The 25,873-nt window shown below is 34.8% G+C and overlaps 4 protein-coding genes and 1 non-coding gene across 6 annotated transcripts in view; 4 read left to right on the top strand and 1 right to left on the bottom strand.

Annotated features, from left to right (window-relative positions):
• On the top strand, window positions 810-3,830 carry LOC105165277. Of its 2 annotated transcripts, none has more exons than XM_011084239.2 (5): window positions 810-1,306; window positions 1,896-2,067; window positions 2,190-2,656; window positions 2,999-3,067; window positions 3,145-3,830. In XM_011084239.2, the coding sequence occupies exons 2-5, from the start codon at window positions 2,059-2,061 to the stop codon at window positions 3,647-3,649; spliced, it is 1,050 nt and encodes a 349-aa protein (XP_011082541.1). In that variant the 5' UTR covers window positions 810-1,306; window positions 1,896-2,058; the 3' UTR covers window positions 3,650-3,830. The 2 variants fall into 2 exon arrangements, with proteins under 2 accessions (XP_011082541.1, XP_011082540.1); XM_011084238.2 differs by having other exon boundaries at window positions 817-1,306; window positions 2,194-2,656.
• Window positions 10,248-10,333, top strand: TRNAY-GUA. The gene is given in 2 exon segments: window positions 10,248-10,284; window positions 10,298-10,333. It is a non-coding gene; the product is annotated as a tRNA-Tyr (tRNA).
• LOC105165276 lies at window positions 18,051-22,517 on the top strand. Its single transcript, XM_011084237.2, has 7 exons — window positions 18,051-18,882; window positions 20,454-20,584; window positions 20,693-20,810; window positions 21,180-21,296; window positions 21,385-21,500; window positions 21,571-21,725; window positions 21,829-22,517. The coding sequence occupies exons 1-7, from the start codon at window positions 18,318-18,320 to the stop codon at window positions 22,292-22,294; spliced, it is 1,668 nt and encodes a 555-aa protein (XP_011082539.1). The 5' UTR covers window positions 18,051-18,317; the 3' UTR covers window positions 22,295-22,517.
• On the bottom strand, window positions 22,633-24,618 carry LOC105165274 (glutamic acid-rich protein). The gene has a single exon (XM_011084236.2). The coding sequence runs from the start codon at window positions 24,496-24,498 to the stop codon at window positions 23,071-23,073; it is 1,428 nt and encodes a 475-aa protein (XP_011082538.1). The 5' UTR covers window positions 24,499-24,618; the 3' UTR covers window positions 22,633-23,070.
• The window catches only part of LOC110012187, a gene marked incomplete in the record, with an annotated part of 1,073 nt that continues 623 nt past the window's right edge, over window positions 25,424-25,873 (top strand). The window contains 1 exon segment of the mRNA XM_020695072.1: window positions 25,424-25,873. Coding sequence (XP_020550731.1) covers window positions 25,610-25,873 — 264 coding nt within the window.

Here is a 25,873-nt window from a genome sequence, read left to right as displayed (position 1 = left end):
GTAACTACACATAGACCCCTTATGATTTAAAAAATTACATCTAGCACCCCTGAAGTTTGCTTTCGTCTAACAAATAAGTCCCTCCATTAGTTAAAATTCACTAAATTTGCTGATATTAACAGAAAAATTGAATGAGGATTGCTATTTACCCCCTGATTAACTTATTACTGATTTATTGTAGGTCAAATAACTTTTCGGATTAAACTACCCTCATAACGATAAAAAATATACCTACTTACATGTACCAATGTGCGAAAACGTATGAGGGTATTTTGATTCATTAGTTAAAATTCACTAAATTTGCTGATATTAACAGAAAAATTGAATGAGGATTGCTATTTACCCCCTGATTAACTTATTACTGATTTATTGTAGGTCAAATAACTTTTCGGATTAAACTACCCTCATAACGATAAAAAATATACCTACTTACATGTACCAATGTGCGAAAATGTATAAGGGTATTTTGATTATAAAAATATTTATTTGACCTGTAATAAGTCAATTGGGGATAAATATATATATGTTTTGTTAACATCAGCAAATTTGGTGAATTTTGTCTAACCAAAGGACTTATTTGTTAGATGGAAACAAATTTTAAGGGTACTAAATGTAATTTCTCAAATCACAACAGATTTACATATAATTACACCAAATTTCAGGGAAAAAGATATAGATATCTATATATTTTTTAACTAATAATGATATATTAAATTTTAAATATACGCAATATGTTCTAGTTAATTTAAATACATAAAAAAAAAAATGACGGCTGTGATGATCCATAGGAGTGGCCACGCTGAAAATCACGATGAATGGAGTGGACCGCAGAGGAAGTACTGTAAAACAGAGGCCCTTTGTTCTGACAATCCCCAGAAGAATCCAAACATAGAACAAGTCGAAAGACACAGTTGTCCGGATACAAAGATCACAACCTGAATCCCCACACAGCCACACGAACCCCTTTCAGATCTTGCATCACAGGAAATTAAAATAAAAAAGAAGGAAAATTCCATTTTCTTGATTTTATTTAAGCCAATAGCTTGCAAATAAAAGAGGGCCTCGGCTTGGGAATAAAAATCTTGGGAATTTGAGGTGTTGTGGAGGATAAGTCAAAAGTGTGCTGTGACCCTTAAAAGATGGCAAGAGAAATCCGGGTTATCGGATCTGAAGGGATATTCTGAGACTGGGTTACTCTTGAGAGAGAGAGATGGTGGGGGAGCTCTGCTTGATGGCCTCACATGGCTACCCTCCTGGATTGGGAGTCTTTCTCCATCAAGAACAGGGTTTAAGCAGAGGGTCGAAGGTAAAGATTGTTCCTTTATTCAGTTTTTTTTTGAAAAAAAAATAAATCTGGGTTGTAAGCCATGTTAACTCAATTGAATTAAAATGTTTTCTGTTGAGTTTTGGGGATTGAAAGGGGTGATTGAGATGAAAAGGGCCTGAACTGTTTGTGTGTTTGTGCAAGAATTTGGATTTGAGTGATTTTGTCTTTCCTGTGTAGTCATTCTGATGGCTTTTTATCAAATTCTTGCTGGATTATGGACATTGGTGGATCTTCATGCTAATATCATGCTGTTTGTTCCCATAATTTCTTAATTGTTTGTTTCTTAGTTTTGTTTGTTTATGTACGAACCAAATGAATCATGGCTATGATTTCTTGAGTAATTATATATCGTTGGTGTTGGCGTCGATGATAGGGGAGATTTCAGGTTCTAATCATGTCTGTTATGTACTATTCTTTTTAGTTGTATTTGGTATCTGTTCACAGACATAAGACATAATATTACTGAGCATTTTGTTTGTGATCTCTTATGTTGTCTTGACTGAGCTGCATCCTCTGATGGATTTCTCTTATCCTCATTCCTTTGCTTTCTTCATTCTTTGTGTTTCAGGACTTGCACCATTTTTTCCACTATCACAGTTCAAATCAGGATCTCGTAAATTCCCACCCGTTAAATTTATGTCTACAGCAAAAAGAGGAGTGGAAATCACAATTAATGGACAGTCACCACCTTTTCACAATCGACTCAAACTCTTCAAGGTTGGCACTCTTTGATGTTCAAGGTTCGCAGCTTTCTCACTTCTCTCCTAATCATTCAAGTATCACTTACTTTAACGATGTTGTCGTTTGTCAATAGTAAATAAAAATGAATTGTGAGTTATCCTGATGTTGCTTTCTTTTTAAGACAGATAATCATCCCAACTCATTACTTTTTAGCTTTGGGATTGCCGAGCAATACACCAGACAGGAGAAGATATTGAAGTTACTTGCATCTGGATCGATTGAACCAGACGGTAGTTTACTGGATTTATCTATGCTCTATGATTTGATGGGGCCTCAACAACCCATCAGAGACTTACCTCAGCAACCATTTGCTTCTTATCCTCGATGGTGCTTTGATGATGCCGAGTCTCAGCAGTCTCTTATATACCCAACAAGGGAATTATACTTCAATGAACATTCTTTCGAGTTAACGGGGGACATGAGCTGCTGTACAGAAAATATATACAATCCTGATTGCCAGCTACAATTACAGTGTAATTGCATTGGGAATGAGATGAGTGATATCCTCTCCGTCATTTCTGACTTTCACATGTCAAAGAACACAGTTAAGTCAAGTAAGCAGACGATGCTGGTCCCTTATTTTGAGAGGTATCATCTTTCTTTCTTTTGTTAGCCGTTTTACTTTCTCGGTGAAATTGTATATCCATGTTGTACAATGCTATAAAGTTGGATGGACTAAGGGATGTTGAATTTGTTATATAGTGGATGCTTCTGATTTTTCTTTTGGTGATTTATTCATATTTCCATGAATAGAATAAATCAGGATTTGTTAGTTTTGATGTTCTTCCATCATTTACTGCGCAGAAATTTTGATTCTCAATTAGATTGTTGTTTCATGGGTTCTACGTTATTACTAGTTCTGTAAATGGACATTGTCTTGTCCAGTTCTCTTCCAGGGGAAGTTCACCTTGTTTCCATTTCATTTGGCAGGCGTAAAAGAGTACGATCCAACATGAATTCATTAAACTTTGCAACAGAGAAAGTTGCGCCTTTGAAGGGGTAAGACTGTGCTTTCAGCTGAAACTTGTGTTAGTTTTGAAGTACGAAATTCTCTGATGTTTCATGTCTTATTTCAGCCATGCGAAAGTGAAGGAAAAGACATCATCACAGAAGAGGAGGGCCAGCACAAGAATGGGCAAGAAAACGGACATATATTGCAACAGCTACCTTCATGCATGCGAAAGTCTCCTGTCCATAATTGTGAATAGAAAGCAGCAGGGTAACAGTACAATCCTCTCCGTGAAGAAATCCGGTCTGCAACTGCCTCAGATGCTGACCCAATTTTCTGCAACAGTTGCTGGGACTGGCATTGCTGTTGTCTTATCAGTAGCTTGTAGAGTCGCGTGCGGTCGTGTGCCATTCTGTGGGTCTAAGGTTTTGAGCACCGGATTGGGTTTGGGACTCGTATGGCTCTCTTGGGCCGTGAATAGACTGAGGGATACGGTTATCTCCATTGGCAAATCTTCTGGCAAGTCGGGTGCTAGAGAAGAGGAAATGATGAATCATTTGGATAGAAATTTGAAGGATATTTACTTTCGAGCAGCAGCGATAATGGTTGTTGCAGTGCTGCGGTTGGCATGACTGATGATAAATCGCTCAAACTTGGACCTGAACCTGAAACGACACTCCTTAAATTCGTCCTTTTGATTGATTTTTGTAGTCGACTGCTGCAATTGGATTTACTGAATTAAGAGATTTAGAAATGTATAACTTTGCAGAAATAATGCAGATGGAATGAGAGCTCAGGTTATCATTTATTTCATGCATTTTGAACCATCTTGCACTAAAAATACTGCTACGTAAACTACATTTGCATCACAAGTAGGTAAGATTCTTGCATATTTAAGATAAATGAATGTCTGAACAAATCATGGCATTCCAAGTTCACTATCATCAACAGAGTAGAGTAGTGATGTACTTATGACCAATTTAGCAGGGTGAAAGCACTAGTAAGATACTCTGCGGGGCAAATTATTCTTTGATGATACAGGTGAGAGCTTCAAGATACAAAAGAACTGTGGACAAGACTATTTCAAAAAGCTCGTCTTCTTTCCAACACTCCCAGTGGATGTTAACAAAGACTGTCTGATAATCCCACGAAAACATTAGCACTGACGACTATATGAGCAGTTAACACATTTGGTAATGGCCTCGTGGGGAACAATGAACTCCTCGTTTGTCATTTAAGGGAAAAGGAGGCTGTCTGAAATGTCTAGAAATCTGTCTCAACTCATAACCTTTGAAACAACTCCAGCACCTACAGTTCGCCCACCCTATATGGTCGAGGAATAAGGACCGAAACTCCTAGAAGCTCGTAATTTATCCAGCCGACAACAAGTTGAACCATTGTTGGGTTGTTCTAGTGAAGGTGGTAACAAGTACTCGATGATTGATCTTGTCCATTTAGCAATGTTCGGGGGTTGCGTTTTTTAACTAGGGCAAGTTGCAAGTGTTCCTAAGGATTTATAGTACCATCATTCTAAGCGATAGCAATAGTTCGATAATTAAGGGGGATGTCACTTTGCTCCTCAAGCGGGACTTGCATCACGTGATGCTAGATATCCTGAAGTCCCTTCTGCAAGCAAACATTCCAAACGGGCTACCCACTAAGGGGGAATCTATTCGTGAGGTTGCAGGGGCAGACCCTGCTTCTCGAGGGAACTAACAGTTCTCGAACCGATGCTCGTTCTCCATCACCGAGTACTTCTGCACCCATCAACTGTGCTCATATTGTGGAAGCAATCATATGTTGCATGATCTCGAACAGGGTCGAGGACAAACTCCTAAAGGCGTCAGAGAAAGTGTTGTTGCACGGAGGATACCGTAGCTTCAATGGGGCCAAAAGATGCCCCACCAGCACGTTCAGCGGGGGCTAGGGGTATCCCCACTACCTACAAGACTAGATTATCTCCAGCATGACATCCACACCCTTTTGCTTCTCCATTCCACTTTACGATGCTTCTATTGATCTAGCGTCTTAGTTATGTTTTCTCACAAACTGCACCACTTGATGCAAGCAAAATTAGCTCGTTGAATATCACTTGGACCTTGATTCCTTGGGCCAAAGTTTTTGCATGTCTAAAATAAAGGACTTGCAAAAAAGAAGTTAGCACTCTGACGTCTAAGAGGGTATTTGGCTAAGCTTATAAGCTCCTCAAAACATCTTATAAGATGTTCAGAGCTTATAAGCTCTAAATATTTATTTGACTATTTTTTTTAAAGTGCTTATAAGATCGCAAAATAAGATGTTTTGGATCTTATAAGCTCTTTAGAAACAATTTAACTTTCTCAACTTTTTTTATAACATCTTATAAACTATATAAAAATAATATATTATACGACAAAAATATTCCTATTCATATACTCACATACTGTCACTCTCTCTCTCACACACACACTCTCCTCTCTCTCCCTCTCTCTCTATCTCTCTCTCACACACACATACAAACACACACTCTCTCTTTAGGATTTAAGGAACTTCTTTTGCTATTTAATTTTCTAAGATACGAAAAAGAGAAAATACTTCATTATATATTAATAAATTATTATAGTTAAATAAAAATAAGATGGATATTGATATTATATCATTGAAAAATATAAATTTAAGACACTATAAATTATACGACTAGGAATAATTATTCCATTAACAAAGAAAATATCAGTTATGTATCTATATTAATATTCGACTAGCATGAATGCACATATGCATTATTTTTATTCAAAAATTTAGATAATAATTCGTCATTCTTTTTTGTTATTGGCAAAAGATTATCTATTAGATTTTTATTTAAATTTAAACTAATGTGTACTATTTATAAAATTATTTAAAAATTTTGTTAAACAAAATATGTCTAGAAATAACAACTTATTCGATTCTAATGGCATCATGTCCATTTTAGTCATTTTACCAATTAAAGACCTTATTATGTTAAACATCCTAACCTCTTATAAGATGTTTTCACATCTTATAAGTTTTAACATTTTATTTTATCTAAACATTTTAGGAGCTTATTTTTAAAATAAGATCCAACATCTTATAAGATCCTAAAATATCTTATAAGACGTAGGAGCTTATAAGATATTTTAGAAAAGCTTAGCCAAACACCCTCTAAGTCAATAAACAGTTGTGAAAATATAAGATTAAGCAAGATAAAATAGCAATGAATGCTGAAATATAACAAGAGAAGAATATTGATAAAGTGCTCTTGTGTGAAGACTTAGTCCCCCAGCGACTAAAGAAGTATGACCCATTGAGAAGACCCTCAAATCTAGAGGTGGTTAGGGGAGATTTTCAAGGAGTCATGTTGGCCGAGAAGACCTTGGTTGAATATAACGAGTTCTCATAATATTTGACACGATAACAAATACCTTCTTGTTATTTATAAAGTTATCAATACTCCCTGATTTTAACAGTCATCCAACAACTAACCCAATCTGTTAGTCTTTATTTGTTGTCCATTTATTTTTTTACGGTGAAATTGCACAAAATGACTTTTGGACTATGAATAATAATTTTATTTATTTTTGGAATAAGTGGACCATTTTTTAAAATTTTTCATCCACCTCGTCTGATTTATTTATTTTTTACAAATTATTTTTTAAAAGAAAAGAAAGGGATAATTGCATTCCCCTCTCCTGAGATTTGGTGTAATTACATCTAGCACCCTGAGGTTTGCTTTTTTCGTCTAACAAATAAATCCTTTCGTTAGTCAAAATTCACTGAATTTGTTGATATTAACAAAAGTAAATCACAACGATCTCTCCTGAGGTTTAGCATAATTATGAATACCCCTTGTTTTTTGAAACTATCAATATCCCCTTGATTTTAATGGTCGTACGTCTAACAATTAACCCATTCTGTTGGTCTTTGTTAGGTTTCCATCCATTTTTTATAGTGAACTGACCAAAATGCCCTTGTGGACTAAAAATTATAATTTTATATATTTCTTAAATTTTTTTAATTTTTGTATCGACTAAGTGGATAATTTTTTTATAATTTTTTCTTCCACACTGTCAGACTTTTTTTATAAATTTTTATTTTTATTAAAAAAAATACAACAAGGATATAATTGACAATTTCATACCTCCATTCAAGTATTTCATAATTTCATCCAAACATCTGGGAGGGGTATTTCTAATTTTTCAAGCAACGAGAGGTATTCGTAATTATATCAAATCTCAGGAGAGGTAGTTATGATTTACCCTATTAACAATTAACTAAGCATAGTATAATTATCCCGAAAAGAAAAAAATATAGTATAGGCAGAGTTGACAATCCTCATTTATTATCTTGGGATTGTATAATTTCATTAAACGGTATTAATAATTTTCTAAAGAACGAGAACATATTTATACTTACGACATATTTCAAAACAAGTGGTGATAATTTTAGCTCAAATGGAAAAAGAAGTGCCCCACAAAGGGCTTCAGCTTCCTCCCCATTTCTCCAACACCACTGTACAGTCTATACCCATTCCCAGATGGATTCTTCACAAGCTTTAGTCATGCTATCCAGAACATCACCAACCATCATAGTTTACTTGATTCCCCCAACTCAAAAACTCATTGGATTGTGGACTTCTGAGCCACACCAGAATCTGATTCCACACAACTTTACAATGTTGCATCCACGAAAACCAAACCTACTGCCTACCTAAGTCCACATTGATGAGGTAAGTTCAAATGCTGTCGCAAATCCCAGTACTCGTCGCTTGCTAATCATACACAACACCAACGATCTCTGATTCGATTTGTTTGAGTCCCCGTCTCTAAGTCTCACTCCTTTGAAAACAATACATAGGCAAAGAGAATCCGTCGGGCCACACAGAATAACATTATGTAGAAATTTAGCCTAAAAGCCTTTCACACGTTAAGATCATTATGATGATTAGTCGCTTTAATTCGTCCTTTTTAAACAGCGATGTCGTCTTCATTCTTTCTTCATCACATCGAGTCTTATAGAACACAAGACCAAGAAAATGGCACAGAAAAAGAACGTGAGAAACTGTGAAGGTGTGTGCAAGAAGCTCTACAATGCTGTCAGCCCATTCAGGGCGAGGATCTGCCGGTTATCCCATCTGCCTCAGCCCAGTCCTGTCGAGAACAGTTCACCTCAGCCCAAACCAGTTCGTGCTTTTCATCAACCATGCCTGAGCAAAACCATCCCTGTTGAATTTGAGCCTCCTACTGCTCAATTTTCTACTCAAAAGAACAAGAAACTTGCAGTTCTTCCTTCACCGGCTGTAGTTCACTCTGCAGGAAATAGTAATGATTTCCCTGAAAGGGAAATACAGATTGTTGGTGGGCAGAAGGCTGCTACGCCGGAGAAAGCAGCAGCCACTGGGCAAGTCGGAAAAGTTGGATTCTCAAAGGCTAATAAGTCCTCCAGGAAAGATGATGATTCAGTTCATGAAGGCAGGTTCTCGGAGTACATCGAAAAGGTGAAGAACAGGATGATCAACACTGCATCAAACGTCGGCAGTGAGAAGGGCGTCTCGTTTAAGTGAAGAATGCGCGCGCGGCGGTAAAGATTCTGACATGAAAGGGCTTTCTATAGATGTCTTATTGTGATTGTTTTGTTGTGGTACTGTACCAGGTTGATGTACACTGTCGCTGCTTCTTGGTGTTACAAATGTTTGAATATTCCTTATGATTGTGGCTTATTGATGATATGCTTTGTAGTAAATAATGTGGAAGAGATTATGGCCATCACTCAAGTTTTGACATCTCACCTCTCAAATGACTAAAGATTCTAAGTTAGGACAATTATGTGGCCGGACGATGACATCTTATATTTGTGAAAAAAAGTATATATTATATCGAGCTCCTCTAAAATTTAATATAATTACAAGTACCTATTATTATTTGAAAAATTAATGATATTTCAAATATGACATAATTATCCGACCTTTGTATAGTAAGACAAAAGTATCAACTTTACCATTTGTTGAAGTTTCAATATTATTTTTAAGGGTAAATTATAATTTGTCACTCAAACTATGTCCGTTTTTACATTTTGACATCTAAACTTTTTTGTGTGTCAACTTGTCATCTCAATTTTACGAAATTTGCACTTTATCATATATGATCTTTTTTTGTTGATTTTTTTATCGAAAAAACATCACATACTGTGTATATATAAAAAATATCACATTACATAACCCTTTAAGTATCACAAGTGCACTGCATGTGATGTTTTCTTGACAAAAACTTGGTGAAAAAATAGTTATAAATGGCAAAGTACAAAATTTCATAAAGTTTAAATGGTAAGTTGACACACAAAAAAATTTAGATGTCAAATTGTAAAAACGATCATAGTTCGAATGATAAAATATAATTAACCCTTCTTTAAAAAAAAAATGAAAATTGTTAAGATGTTGGACGGACCAAATGTAGAACTGGTAAAAACTTGATGTGGAATGGATGTTATTACAATATATATATATATATATATATAATTTTTAAGAAAATATATAACTTTATAATTAATTTAGGTTCAAAAGGTTACGTTGGGCCATTCAATACAAAATTTGGATGCATGAAAATTAACTGCATTGGTCACTTTTTTTTAAAATTATACATTAATCACACAATAAATACATATATTAAATTTACAGCATAATTTATTCAGATCCAGTGTTAGCATAATTTATTCAGATCCAGTGAAACCCAGTGCGAATTAGAATTTCCCCAACAATCAACTATGTATTGTGAAAAAATGGCGGAGACAGACACACAGAAATGTATCTTAGGTTTGAAACAAAATTTGATCATTTTAGACATACCTAAATGTTATTATACTTGATTAATTATTAAAGTTTCATAGCATCTCAATATATATATATATATATATAATAGTATATCGGTTATATACATGGATTTGGAAACCCTTATCACAAAATCCTATAAGATGATGTAAATCAAACTTAAATAAAAGTTCAAATAATGACCTATTATAAAATTAACACCAAAATATCTAATAACTACATCATAATCTTGAAAAATTGAATTTGATTAAATCAAATCAATCACATAATTTTTTTTTAAATTGTATATTAATCAGATTTTATATATATTACATTTGATATATAATTAATTCGACAAATTTGATCGAGAGTTTTCATGCCCTAATTAAAAATTCTGGTCAATAACAAACAAGGGATCTAATAAAATAAAGCATCCGACCTTAGCTCAGTTGGTAGAGCGGAGGACTGTAGTGTGTGAGCTGAAATCCTTAGGTCGCTGGTTCGAATCCGGCAGGTCGGATTTTGTCACTTTTTGACAGTATTTTCCCAATTGTAAAGCCCTTGTGGCGGGTGTGTGATGGGCTGATTCTATTTTATTTCTGCTTTTCTCTAAAATGTGCTATAAATATAAAGCCATGGTTTTGACACTGCTTCATTCATTTTTTGTGGTTCAAAAAATGCCCTCAATTCCTAAAATAATTAATTATCTATTTTAAGAGGTGTTATAAATATAAAGTGATATTTAATTGTTCATTTTTATCTAAAAGAATAAATAGTTAATAACTTAATTTTATCACCAAATCAATAAAATCTTTTCATGCGTTTTTTTTTATATTTATTGTACTCATTTGTTAGTTAACTTTGAGTTTGTAAAAAAAAAAAAAATCAAACTATTTAACTCACTAGTTATATTTTATTTTATTAGAAATAAAAGATATTTTTTCAATTAAAAATTTTTTAATTAAACTTAAAATGCAAAATTACTTAAAAAAGGAAATTTCTTTGAAGTAAATATATATATATATATATATATAATAAGAGCAATATTGTCTAAAAATTTGATTGTGATGGTAAATATTACATTTGTTAATTTAGGAGATAATTGTTACATGACATATAGTTTTGGGAGCAAAGTGTATTTTACCATTTCAACTATGAAGGGAAAAAAACAAAAAAAGAAAGAAGATACATTCAAATGTATGTTGAGGGTAGAATAGTATATTCACTCATTCATACTTGTTATTGAAATATAATAACAATTGAGTGTATAATATAAATATATTTATATATAAAGGAAAATGGAAGGGGACATGACATTTTTTCTATTTTTAGTTTATTTAAAATATCTTACAAGCTATTCTATTTTATTAGATGCTTTAATAGTTTAAAGATATTTAATTTTATTTTAAAAATAAGCTCTTAAAATATTTGAATAAATAGACGTTAGAGTGCTTGGCATAATAAGTTTTTCATATTGCAACGATGACTGAAAGACCATCAAACTGTTAGAATTTAAAATTATAGAAATAGATAATTTTACTTCAGGGTGAAAACATCAATTATGTGAAGTGCAAAAGTGGAATACTAACAAAATTATGAGTGTTTTTTTATTTATTAGATATTAAAATTAAAAAACTTATAAGACATTTTAAAAAAAGTTGGCGTAAAATTAACTTTTCTTTAAAGAGCTTATAAGATCCGAAACATCTTATTTTGAAAAAAAAAAAAAAAAAGCCAAACAATTTTGAAGAGCTTCTAAACTCTCAACTTCTTATAAAATTAATATTATCAGAAGTTTATAAGCCTCAGCCAAACACCCTCTAAGCAGTTGTAATTACACAAATACCTCATGTAATTATTTGTAATTATGCTATTTGAGCGGATGTCGATGAAATTGACCTCAAGAGGTGTATTAGTAAAATTTTGCCTCCGAACATAATGTGTACTTATAATTACAATTACGACCATAAAGAATGTACTTATAATGTTACAAAATACAGAAAATAATTATATAATTAGACTTAATTTCATAGTCTAATTTGAGGAGGCATTGATATATATAATTATGCCATAAAAATGTACGTAATTTTGTTTTCTAAATACAAAATTTGAAATTTACCAACCACCCATCCAACCCCTATCCCTTTTAAATAGAATGAAATAATAATAATAATAATAATAATAATGCAATTTTGAAGTAGTGTGGTGTGTAGGAAGACAATTTTGACCAAAAAGTTGGTGAAATTGAATAGCTTAGTTGGTGTGGTAAAAGTAAAATGATGAATATTAGGGCAAGTGACATGTGAGCAGAGGCTTGACTCCCGTGATTGTCAAGAATCATCCCAACATTCAATCAATCACCAAACCATTTTTGACTTATACTTTGTCCATTGCCTGTGTTTAAACAGTTCATTTGAGTTTTTCTATTTAAATTGATTTTCATGGAATTCAAAAAGATTTTAAATACTTCTAAGTTTAACATTCGTGTTTAACGACGAGCTCATTTTGTTAGCCTTTGTTAGATTTTTTATTTAATTCTTGTGGTTAACAGACCAAAATATATATATTTTTTAAAATTTTCAAAAATATTTTTATGAATTAATATGCTTTCATTTACTTTAAAGATAATTACACTTCCCTCTCATGAAGTTTGATGTAATCGCACATAAACCTCATATGATTTGAGAAATTACATCCAACACCTTTGAAGTTTGCTTCCGTCAAATATGTCCCTTCGCTAGGCAAGATTCATTGAATTTGCTGATATTGACTAAAAAAAATAGAATAAAGATTGATGTTTACCCTTCATTGCCTGATTGCTGACTTATTGCATGTAAAAAAGAATTGGACTAAATTACCCTTATGACGGTGAAGATATACATCCTCACATGATTAACGCGTGAAAAAATATATGAGGGTAATTTTGTCATAAAAATATATATTTGACCTGCAATAAGTCAATAATAAGTCAACCAAAGGTTAATATAGATTTTTTTTAATTTTTTTTATTAATATCAATAAATTCGGTAAAGTATGAACTTATTTGTTAGATATAATTTCCCAGAATACAGGAGATTTATGTACAATTGCACGAAATCTTAGGGGAGAAAAGTTGTCCCTTTATTGTACTTACCCTCAATTTTTTTTTATACTTTTTGAACTTTTAAAAAAAATCGATAATGGTAACATATTAATGTTCACTGCACTGTTTAAGGGTTATATAATTATCTCTCATGTAAGGAGATATTCATAATTTTATAAATAATTATATCAAATTTCATGGGAAAAAATTACAGTTTACCTAAATTTTATTTTGGTACATACAAGAGATAGTTTTCAATTGGTGTACATATCAAAATATAATGTTTGGACTATAATAAATATTTTAAGATTTATATTAATATTATTTTAAATGAGTATTTTGCGATAAGGAAAATAAATAAAATAAAAAGGATTACTTTAAGAGGGACAGCAAGTAGTAGTGAGTGACTGCTGCTTTGGATTGTCAAACACAACAGTTTGTCGAAAAGATGACGAAAAAGCCCATGCCCATATATATACCTTTATGTACATTGCCTGAAACCACCAGATTACAAAATTATTTACAAATAAAAAATTTACACAATTTATAAGTGGACAAGATTGTAAGATGTACGATGTTAAAGCGGACAATAATTTGTATCACGAGACACTGATTGCATCACGTTTCGTATTTGCTTTTTAATATGGGAATGAATATAATTTGTGGATCATAAATTATTGGGTAAATTACAACAAACTCTTCTGATATTTGACATAATTATGAATACCGTCTTATTGTTTGAAAAAGTAACTGTATAATTTATCATTCACAACGGCATTTTTGTTGGTTCACCACCAAAAAATATATAAAATCTTAATGGAGACTAACGAATTGAGATATTTTTGGACGACCACTAAAATTCGAAAGGTATTGATAAATTCCCAAACAATAAGGATGTATTTCTAATTATGCCAAATTCCAAAGAAGCTCATTGTAATTTACCTCAAAATAATTTATACAGATATTTACGAATTCTTTATCAATAAAATTTTTACATATACATAAACAAATCAAATTTATAATTTTTGTTTATAAAAACTAACATATCCTTGTGAATTAGGGATAAATCCAAATCACCCTAAAATATTGAAAAATTGAAAAAAAAAAAAAAAACTGAAATACTACCCCCCTCTGCTGGCCGATATAGTTCACTCACCTATTTTTTTGACTGATTTAGCTATTTTGATTTACAATAGACATTTTTCAATTGATATGCAAATCAGTATATAATGTTTGGATTATAATAAATATTTTAAAATTTACATATAATATTATTCTTAATAAAATCAAGAATGCTGAATATTTATTGATAAGGGAATAAAATAATTATATTATCTTTTATTAGTGTGGACACGTCATTATTTTATCTTTGTTGAAAAAAGGATTATTGTTGAGAGGGACAGCAAGTAGTAGTGAGTGACTGCTGCTCTGGATTGTCAAACACAAGAGTTTGTTGAAAAGATGACGAAAAACCCCATGCCCATCTCTACCCTGCAACCACCTATTACTCCTCCAACAAGTGGGTGATTTTGGATTTCATCATAATGTTGTCATACGTCTCACATCAATTATAAATAAAGATATTATACAATTTATATGTTGATGAGATTGTAAGACTTATGAAATTAGAACGCAAAAATGCTGATCTCGTCGCATGTCGTATTTCATTTTTAATATGAAAAATAATATCATTTTTGGACCATAAATTATTGGGTAAATAACAACAAACTCCTCTGTTATTCATAATTATGAATACCCGTTATTCTTTGAAAAATTATCATTACGTCCTTGATGTTTGATGATATTATATAATTCTTGGATTGAGCTCCTGTAATTGTCAATTTTGCCTTTGTTTGTGTTGTTTTTTCAAAAAAGAAAATCTGAAAAGGCGGGGATGGAAATTTTTAAAACTTTGTAAGAACTTATCCACTAAATCCATAAAAAAGATTAGAAAATTTTAACAGATAAGTAAAAATTATATTTATCGTTCAGAACGGTTTTTTTGTTAGTTTACAACCAAAAAACGAATGAAATCCTAACAAAAACTAACGGATTGTACTAGTTGTTGGACGACCATTAAAATCATAGAGGTATTGATAAATTCCCGAAGAACAATGGTTTATTTATAATTATGTCAAATTCAGTAGAGTTGATTGTAATTTATCTCAAAATAATTTATACAGATATTTACAAATTATCCATCAGTAAAAATTTGTATATATACATTAAAAGTTCAAATTTATAATATTTTTTGATAAAAACTAACATATCCTTGTGAATTTATATTGACAGCTTTAATGTATAAATTTCAAAATAGCAATAGAGGGTACGCTGCTCTCTAACTTTTAACCAGCGCCGCTCACGTTCATGTTCATGTACATGTACGCTCCTCTTCACTTTTTGCCCATCAAAGTAAATGGAGCCACGCACGCACTTCAGCTGCCGGATCTCCTCAGCTCCGCTCGCTCGGCTGCAGCTAGCCGTTGCCTTCGTAATTACCTCACCTAACGCCATCATTAGCCACCCAAACCTACCAGCTTGGGTTTCCGCGCATGAGGAAAGGTAGTAGGTCTTTGTTTGCTTTTGGGCTCCATGTCTACGTTCTTGAAGCATAGAGGACTTTTTGGAAAATTGATGTAATTATAATTTTTTTTAATTTAAAAAATTATTATTATTATTTTTTATTTGGTGAGATTATGTAATTATTAAATGGAGGTTTGAATGTTCAATATGTTCTTGCTATTTTTTTTTTTAAAAAAAATTGAAAAAATTGTATAATAAGGAGCTCACGACATGAATTCTTCTTCTAGTCACTAAACTTATTTTGTATTCTACAAGAACATTTGAGTTAGTTCATTACAAAAAAATGAGCAAAAATCTAATAAAAACTAACGAAATAAGCGAGTTGTTGAACGGACGTTAAAATCAAGGGGTATTGATAATTTTCTTGACAACGATGAGATATTTATAATTATAAAAAATTTCATGATAGCTCGTTGTAATTTATATATATATATATATATTAATATTTTAAGACTGAGGTTATAGTTGGGGTAAATCACATCAATATCGTTTTAAATTATATTCAATTACACAAATATTTCTCATAATTTGCAAAAATTTCAAGTACAACCATGAGGTTTTAATTATAATTATAAATATTTGCCCTACTTATCAATAAAATTTTATGAATACACCCAGAGTTAAATTATATTGATATTCCTCATGGGTTGTACTTGTAATTTTGTTGGGTATTCTTGACCTAGGACCAAATTAGTAAGTCCAAGCCCACAGCCACCCAAACCCACCATCTGGAAGGCTAGCCCAACCATGCTGCCTTGACCCATTCTAGATCCAGCCCATCTACCCGACTCAACTCCCTTGCTTTCTTATTCCCCCATTCTTCAAATGTAACACTAAATCTCCTCCCTTTCTCTCGACTCCTCGTTCTCAATCTCACTCTTCTCTGTGTAATCCTCATTGTCGTCTTCCCTCATCGATTTCTATCTTGGCCGCCCTTCTTTCTCACCGCCATCAATGGCTCTTCATAAATATTTCTCAGTTGCTTCTAGTGAAGCGAACAGACAGGACAAAAACTTTCTTCCCCTTTCTCCTATTCTGCTAACAATGTTCTTCGTGAACTATTTCCTAAGTGGAAACCTTGATGGTTGTTTTGGGGTCTATGTGATCGAGGCTGTTTTGAGTGGTTGAAGCCCTAATGGTTGTTTGAGTAGTTGAAGCCTTGGTGGCTGTTTTGGGTATAGCAACAGGTGTGTGGTTGCCAGCCTGAGTGGCTGAAGGTTATTCCTGTCGAATTTGACTGCTTGAGCAGTTACCTCTACTTTTCTGTTCTTGTTCCTAATTTACTATCGATATTATTCCGTTATTGTATCTATCAGATTTGTAATTATCCTGTTCATAATTGTTGTAATATTGGTTTGTATTAAGAGTTTTTGTAACCTATCATTTTTTTGTAATAGTTTGATTAGGGCTTTTATTTTTTGGGCTCATCACTGGTGGTGTAAACACCCAACAAATTTAGTAAAAATATGCAATGTTTTTATAATTAGACATAATTTAAAAGGGTGTCAATGTAATTTATCCCATATTTATTACTTTTTAATAAGAAAAGTGATAAAAGAAAATGTTGCTTTTCTGTGGCGGGCATTAAAGTACTCTTACATCAACTTACTTCATTTCACCACCACGCTTTCAACTTAATAAACAGAAACCCGCTTTTACTTTAGATGAAATTCTGCAGAATAAAGACAGCGAGAGCTCCTCTACCTTAATCATAAAGCGCAAGTACACTTAACAAACCTTAAGTACAAACAACAGGAGCCGATGAACCAGCTAACTTAAGCCAGCTCGATAGATAAAAAAGCGCATTTAAATGTTATCCTGCGCCACTGTTGGTGGCAACAAGGGATCGTCTCCATGTGCGTAATGCGCTTCTTCGGTGGTCATGATTTATCTGAGGCGCAGCTAACTACCCAGCGCACTCGCTTCTCCTGCCCCACCCCTTTTATCTGCGGCATGGCCACCCTACGTAAAAAATATTAATCTATTAATTATTTATTAAATCCAATATTAGTATTATTTAATCCCATCTGCATCGCGTGGTATAAATTAATTAAAAAATTCTCATGGTTCACCTTCACAAGTTAATACATGTGATGAGGTATATCATTACCGTTATACGGGTAGTTTAGCTTGAAAAAAATTATTTAACTTGTAATAAGCCAGTAATAAATTAATCAAACGTAACTATAAATTTACATTCAATATTTTCTATAATATCAATAATTCGGTGAATTTTGATGAATAAATGAACTTATTGGTTAAGAAAAAATAAATTTCAAAGTTCTTACGTATAATTACACTAAATCTCAAAAAACGAGTTGGAGTGTAGTAATTCGATTATTGATCATATAATCTATCACTATCTTTTAAATTATATAACAATAATTGAATAATATAATGTATTTATCATGGGATTAAATTTGATTTGACTGAACTTAATAGAAATTTCAATTAACTAAATCTTCCATGAATTACGTGGCATTTTGACAGGTCAGAGTATGGTTTCCACAGGTGCGGACAATTCCACCAGACGCCGTATATATAAATCCACCTGAACCCCCTAAGGCTCAAACCCTCGCTTTCCTCACCACCTTTTCTTTAATTTTTTTCTCGAATTTTTCCGCTCACTAAAATAAGAATTTTTTCTTATATTTTCCTTTGCATTTTCAACAAGAAATCATACGCAACTGCAGTCTCAACGTAACGTAACTATTCTATACTGCAGAATCGAAGGCTTTGAATTTCAAGAAAATTTATACAGAGAAGCTAGCTAGCGTTGATTTATTTTTTCTTTTTTTTTTCCACTGAAATTTGTTGGTAATATATAAGAGGATCTGGAATGCCGCCGGCTGCCGGCGTAGTGACACCCGGCGATCGGATACCGGGGAAGCCGATGGGGGCGCCACAACTTCAGCCTCTCGTGACCGCAGCTGCATCGGAGGCGTTCGCGAAGGATGCCATAATCGCGTGGTTTCGCGGGGAGTTCGCAGCAGCGAACGCCATCATAGATGCGCTCTGCAATCACCTGTCGCAGCTGGAGGGGGGTGGCGGAGGAGGAGCAGCGGCGTACGAATCGGCCTTCGCGGCAATTCATCGGCGTAGATTGAACTGGATCCCAATTCTTCAGATGCAAAAGTATTATCCCATAGCTGATATCACGCTGGAGCTAAAGAAAGTAGCGGAGAAGAAAAGAGAGGAAAGCGATGTGGACGCGAAGAAGATTCAGGAGTTGGGGAATATTGGCTGTACATCGGCGATTACTGAGGAAGACAAAGAAAGTGAAAAGGAGAAGAATATAGAAAGTTCGGAAGAGAGTAATGATAATGGCGGAGGTGAACTGGTGGATGAAGACGGCGACGGTAAGGTGGTGGATGAATCACTGCAAAGTGAAATTACGGATTCAGGTAATTAAAAAATCAATTTCTCCATCTTTTTTATTAGTTAATGACCAGAATTAAATTCGTTTATATGTCCTCCTGTTCAATTAATTTCAAGAAATTCAAATTTCCATCTTTATCATAAGCGTGTAACACATGTTAATTATAAGCGTGATTTCAGATCAAAAGTGCAGTATCTTTCTGTTGGGTGAAATGAAAATGGTCGATCTTTAATGGGAGGTTTGAGAAAATCAAGAACGAAAAAATACGAGAAAGCTGTGACATGTGAGCGTGTAAGGTTACACACAGTTGGTTTGGGGAACAGCAAATCTGATAACTAATTATTAATGGAAAGGTACACCTGGAGATGCGTGAGGTACAATTAAAGTAGCCCAAATTGAAAATTTTCTTGATTTATTTGATGGGCGGCGGGTGGTCTCAACCGTCGATTTCAGGCGGACGTCACGGCTGCATCTTGTTTGGCTTTACCCTCCGGGGTTGGGCCACTGCTCCTTTGAATATTCTATGTTAGAGATTCGGATCCCTATGTAGCATCTCTCCTGGTGAAAGACTTTGCTTGCAGAAATAAAAGGCTTATAACTTTTTAAATATTTTTATTAGATTTTACAGTATTTTAAAGCTTTTATGTGTTTTACAAATAACCTAAAAGATTTTGAAATTGTAATTTTTAAATCTTGACTCCAAAGTTACCCTGGTAAATTGGTAATTGGTGTGGAGCTATTTAGGAGGAAAAGGACAGAAGGGAAGAAATAAGCCAAACAGACTGACGCTTCTAACAGTACTGCGCTGAGTCCAAAGTCCTAGGTTCAGTATATGTGCAGAATTCGTTGATAGCCCCAAGAGAAATAAATGATCCTTTAGTTAACAGCTTTTAATATCTCAGTTACATTCATTTATAGATTCTTCAACAATAATCCTCATAATTAGTTGCAGATCAAAGATACAAGAAGACAGTTTTCCTTCATATTAAATGGATTATGTGAATGTCTAAAGATTTATGACTACTAAATCTTTCTGCATATATTATGCTTCTTATCATTGTAGACGGCATTAATGGGACTATTGAATTCGGAACGTTAATTACTAGCCAAAGGGTTCCAAGCTTTTCACGATAACCTATTAATTGCTTTTGATAGTAGCATGACTTGATTTTCTGCCATGACTGCTGATTCTGTTCACTTTTATCTTTTGTTTTGTATTTTTAAACTTATTTTATATTTTTTTGGCTCAGCAGTTATCGTATTTCGATTATCTGGTGTTACCTACTTGAGATTGATCAAGAGAATTTTTACATTAATAGGATCATGAACGAGGATAGATACCAATGTGGTTGTGGTGATCCAAGCATTCTACTCTGTCTTGCCCCCGTAAAATTATCTCTTAGGAGACGATAACAATAGCAATTGTTGCAGGAGGTAGAAACTGCTGTACCATAGTTGTCTGTATAAGCCAAGATAGGAAGTACATAGGAAGTTTTTAGTGTTAAGTTAAGCCTTGTGAACAAGGAAACTGTTCTTGATAATTTCTATCATTATATTGTGATTCTAAATTCACTTCTTTCCTAATGTGGCTCGCAGGATCTCAAGAAGTACAGGTCTTTCCGGAGCATGTTGACATATGTTCCAACCATGAACAATGTGAGGCACGCCGTACACAGATCAAAATGACAAAAGGGTTTGTAGCAAAGGAGCCAGTAAAAGGGCATATGGTAAGTCGTTTTCTCATTAATATTATTTTGCTTTTGTTGTGAAGAGAAGAATTTGTGGAGAATACATATTCTCAACAAGCATTTTACCTTGTATTTTATGGATGGCAGGTGAATGTTGTTAGAGGTCTTAAGCTGTATGAAGACATATTCACTGATGTTGAGCTCTCTAAACTGAATGACTTTGTGAATGAACTCAAAGTGGCTGGTCGAAATGGTGAACTCTCAGGTGGATCCCGTGATTCGTGATGCTTTTATACTTAAACTAGTTGTTTCCTTTTGGGCCAGAAGTTTAGAGAATTGTAGACGGCATCTTCTATAGGTTTGCTCGAGCAGGTTTGGGATTCGTTTTTACTTAAGACTATTCATTATATTGATTGCATAGTACATCTGCCTTTAACTCTGTTTTGCCAATGATAGATTATGGGATGTTGAATATAAGTATATCCAAGCAAGAATTCGCTTAGTTTATAAAATCTAATAGCTGCTCTTTGCTTTACAGGACTGCAAGAATTTCTTGTCATATGTGATCTATCCTAGTGCTTCCTCCTATAATTCTGTACTCGTAGCTCTGACATAGTACTGCCTATTGATTCAGGAGAGACCTTTATTCTATACAATCAACAGATGAAAGGAAACAAGAGAGAGTTGATTCAGCTTGGGGTTCCCATTTTTGGGCAGATAAAAGAAGATGCATCAAATAAATTCCAAAAGAGTACGCAATCTTTTTGGTACAAAACTCTTGATGATGATAATTCTGATTACGTTTTTACTAAGGGAGTATTCCATAAATGTGTTCACAGGCCACATTGAGCCAATCCCAGCTCTTCTCCAAGGTGTAATCAACCACTTAACTCAGTGGCATTTGATTCCAGAAACTAGAAAGCCAAACAGCTGCATCATCAACTTCTTTGATGAGGTATACATCTCTGCGTCACTTTTTTCTTCAAAGGGAAGAGTATGAACAGAACCTTATGCTGTTTATGCAGGGTGAGTATTCTCAGCCTTTTCTGAAACCACCTCACTTGGATCAGCCTCTTGCTACCCTCCTCCTCTCTCAATCAACAATGGCTTTTGGTCGCGCTCTGGTGAGTGATAGTGAAGGGAATTATAGAGGACCTCTCACACTTCCTCTACGGGAAGGGTATGTATCTAAGCTTACACATTTTATACATCTCCTCAAACTTGTTTTTTTTTTTTTTTTTTAAAAAAAAAAAGACAGCAGTTTAATTCCAAAAATTTGACAGGTCCCTTTTAGTCATGAGGGGAAATAGTTCAGACACAGCAAGGCATGCTATGTGTTCCTCGGAAAACAAGAGGGCGAGCATTACTTTCTTCAGAGTCCGGATAGAGACAGAAACTAATCTATCAGAGATAACCACTCCTTTGTCTAAATCAATGACCTTATGGCAATCTGGTGTCGCAAATCCATACACAATTCCAAATAACTATGAGCCCATGAATATGATCCCCAAATGGGGTCTGCTCCGGTCTCCAGTTGTAATGTTTACTCCAGTGAGTCCAGCGACTGTGAGCCCCAGAAGGACTCCACATGGTGGCACCGGCGTTTTCTTACCATGGACAGTTGGATCACGAAGACCTGCAAAGCATCTTCCACCACGGGCCCAGAGACGAAAATTTCTTGCTCTGCCTTCCCCCGTTGACACACATAAATTTGAGGTGATCTCTGATTCAGGGGTCAGTAGCCCTTAAGAGGCAAGTGCTGCTGCTCTCATGCTCCGAAGAAGAGGTTTTTTGCGAATTAGGCCTAGCCCAGAAGTAGTTGGAGCTTCAGGCTCAAATCCACGTGGTTTAGTCCTAATAGAGGGTCGAAAACTGTATTATTTTTTTTTCTGTTTCCAGTATGGTATTTCTTTTTCCCCCAGATTCCAAATATGGTTCTTCCCTTTTCTCTTTAAGAAGCAATTTTATTAAAGTGAGATGTTTTTTCCACTAATCTCAAAAGATAAGCAGTTACAATTTGAAACAAGAAAATTGACAGGATTCCTTTGATTAGTTAGAGGTCAGAGCCTTACACGGTGAAACCAAAGTAGCAACAATAATGAAAAATCCATCTTTGTCAAACACGTTCCAAGAATAACATGAACCACAGCGGCCAGCAATACAAATGATTCTCACATAATCGAGAATTCAAAACAGATAATAAGACAACTAAATTTGTAGTTCCTCTTTAAGAGGAAGTTACACAGAAGAAAAGGCTCATCTTCGTCCAATAAAAACACTGAGCCACAAGTGCAACTAACTTATCACACATCGGTAGAAGAAAGCAGTCCTGTACCTGATCACATGTAGAGCCACATTGAACAACCAAGACAAAAAGAATGAAGCACATTCATCAATTTGATAGGTTTATGTTCTTGATATCAAATTGGTAAGGAGCCTTGATAGAGTAGTTGCCTCTTCAGCTTCAAGATCCCAGGCCGTCCTACTTACTAGGTGGTACCACGCAAACCTCATCCTTCATGCAATCAAGTCTTCACTGGTTCATCATCGTCTTCAATATCCCAACTCAAATCCTCATCATCTTCTGCAGCATTCAACTGCTTCCTCAGTTCTGCTCTGTTTGGCCTCTCACCATGAGTGATTTTCCCCTCGTCGCCACTTCCAATGTCCTCAATCTCATCCCACTCCAACTCCTCCTCCATCTTCGCTTGATGATTCACCATCACTGGAACACCACTTTTCTCACCAGATTCACCCTTCTCTACCCCGACATCCTTATTACTCTTGTCTTCGATACTTTCTTCAGATTTCACCTTCTCATTCTCATCATTCTTGTTTTCGATACTTTCTTCGTATTTCACCTTCTCATGCTCATCATTCTTCTCTTTGCCACTTTCTTCAGATTTCACCTTCTCATTGCTTTTCAGATCAACTTCATCAGACTTCACTTCCTTCTCGTCTGAAGACACGTCCCCGCTACTCTTTGTACCAAACTCAATCACATTGTTCTTATCTCCATCATGCACATTGCCATTGCCTTGTTCCTTCCCATCAAATAATCCATCATTCTTCTCAACATGATTCAAACTTCCATCACTCACACCCTTATCTCCCCCTCCATCTACCTTCAACCCACTCATCGCCTCATCCCCCTTACCATCCTTCTCCTCCTCATCATCAACATCCCAAGACAACTCATCATCATCATCATCAACCGAAATCGCCCTCTTCACAAGATTCGCTCTAACCCTCTCCTGCTGCTTTAGCTTATCCACTCTGTAAAAGTACCTACACCAAAACGTTTCATGATCAACCGCACTCGGAACAACCTTTTCATAAACCCCCTCCAAAGTCCCATTTTCCCCAATCAGACCCTCAATTTCATCCCTCTTGTCCTCCAACTCAAACCTTAACTTCCACTTCTTATACTCCTCCACATCCTCCGGTTCTTCACAGAAAGTATTCAAATCACTTTGAATACCACTCAACTGGGTCTCAAACCAACTATACCGACCCGAATTCAAGCTCCGATTCGTTTCCGGCGTATCAGGTTCCCCATCCGACGCAAAAACTTGTCGGGTTTCCTTTGAAATGATCTCAGCTGTTGATTTCAGCACTCCGTCCAGGGCTGACGTGCCGGCTTCCAGTGAAGCCGGAAGATCCTTCACGGCTCGGCTGGCAGCTTCACGAATAACCTCAGTCTCCTTTTTTAGACCGGATCCAAACTCCAAGAGATCTTTACGATATGTTTCAATCACTGATTCGGATCGGGTAGTGAAAGTCTTGATCAAACCCCCGAAGCTCCATCCATCGGAATCACCATCCTGAGCGTCGTCGCTCGGATTCCGATCTTCCTGAGGCGTTTTGAGGGGAGAACTCGGGCCAGGTTCATGAGGATTCTCGGGCTTGGGAGGATCCGGATCATCCAACAAAATGGATTTGAAGAAATTCATGACGTGAGTTGCTTAATTGATTTCAGGCTTCACTGTGTTTTGCTATCAGATATGATTTTCAGCTACTTTGCAAGAACGATGGTTAGGTGGCGGAGGATAAGTTCGGGTGGCACATTACTTTCGGGTGAAGCTGTCGGGAAATTATTTGGGCTTTTAGCCCGTAAACATTTTTGGGCTTATAGCTTTTTGGGCCTGCTCCAGAAACTCTAAATTAATTAAAAATAAAGTTAAAAAGAATTTTATGTTTAATGCTTCATGTAAGTAAGCTCCTTTAGTCTGCTAGGCAAAAGAATGCTTCACACAACGAGGCACCAATCGAGTTATAAGTTACATTATTTCACATTGTATATGGAAACGACGCCATGTGTTTGGTTAATAATACAGGTAGTGATCATACATTAGTTGCAGAAGGTGAGTTTGAGTGGTTTATATAAACCCAAAGTCTTATCTTCCCAATAAGACGTCTAATAAAAACAAATCGTGAAGGTCATAAAAGATTGGGGTAACACCAATCGAGTCGCAAACTACATCAATATTGTAAACTTTTGGTTTTTGAAATCAAAGTTGGACATTATTATGTCAAGTGGACTAACAATTAAAAATCATCTAAAGTCAGAAAATTTGATGATGAAATTTAAAAACTTAGCATGATTTGCATGTATCCTGTCAGATTAAAAAATTTTTGTTTATGATTTCTTTTAAAATTAGAAACATAATCGCGTGTTTAGGAATAGAGAAATCTTTCTTGTTTAAAGTGACAGAATTAATTCCAAGAATTTAAGTATAATAATTGGATAAAACAATTAGATAGAATGGAATCTAGCATCATCCCTCCCATCCCGTGATCAAAGATGCGAGGCTAGTGTTGCTCCTATTAGGGAATGAAGCATGATTCAAGCAAAGTTAGATGTCAAGTTCTCTTACATGCTTTCTGATTAGTGGGTGGAAACTGGAAAAGGTGCAAATGTGCAAGAAATAAAGACAACATAATCTCATTCTGCTTTTTGTTAGCCTTCAATCTAAGAATAGAATCATCACCCAGAGTCATAAACAGACTTCAAAGGCTTTATTGTTTGAATTCGTACAAAATTCACAGCATTCTTGTTCTCAAATGGCCAGCAATTCAAGGCCTGTCAGCATCTGTCGGAGGCTCATCAACTTCATACTCAGTAAGTTCATTAGTCGCCCGAGGCCTAGTGATTCTGATGAGATTACAGTTGAATTCAGGCACACAGATGGTTCAGAAAACAGGACTCAGATCGACGAAAGACCCACAGTGCGAAACGGTTTGGAGGAAAAGCAGAAACAGGAAGATGGTTCGGTCACGTCTGATCAGAAATCCGGTGCAGTAGCTCAAGCAAAAGGGATTCAAGAA

Source organism: Sesamum indicum, linkage group LG6 (genome assembly GCF_000512975.1).
Source record: "Sesamum indicum cultivar Zhongzhi No. 13 linkage group LG6, S_indicum_v1.0, whole genome shotgun sequence".
NCBI classification, from domain to species: Eukaryota; Viridiplantae; Streptophyta; class Magnoliopsida; order Lamiales; family Pedaliaceae; genus Sesamum; species Sesamum indicum.
Note: the sequence above shows the minus strand (reverse complement) of the source record. Positions and strands in the feature narration are given on the sequence as shown.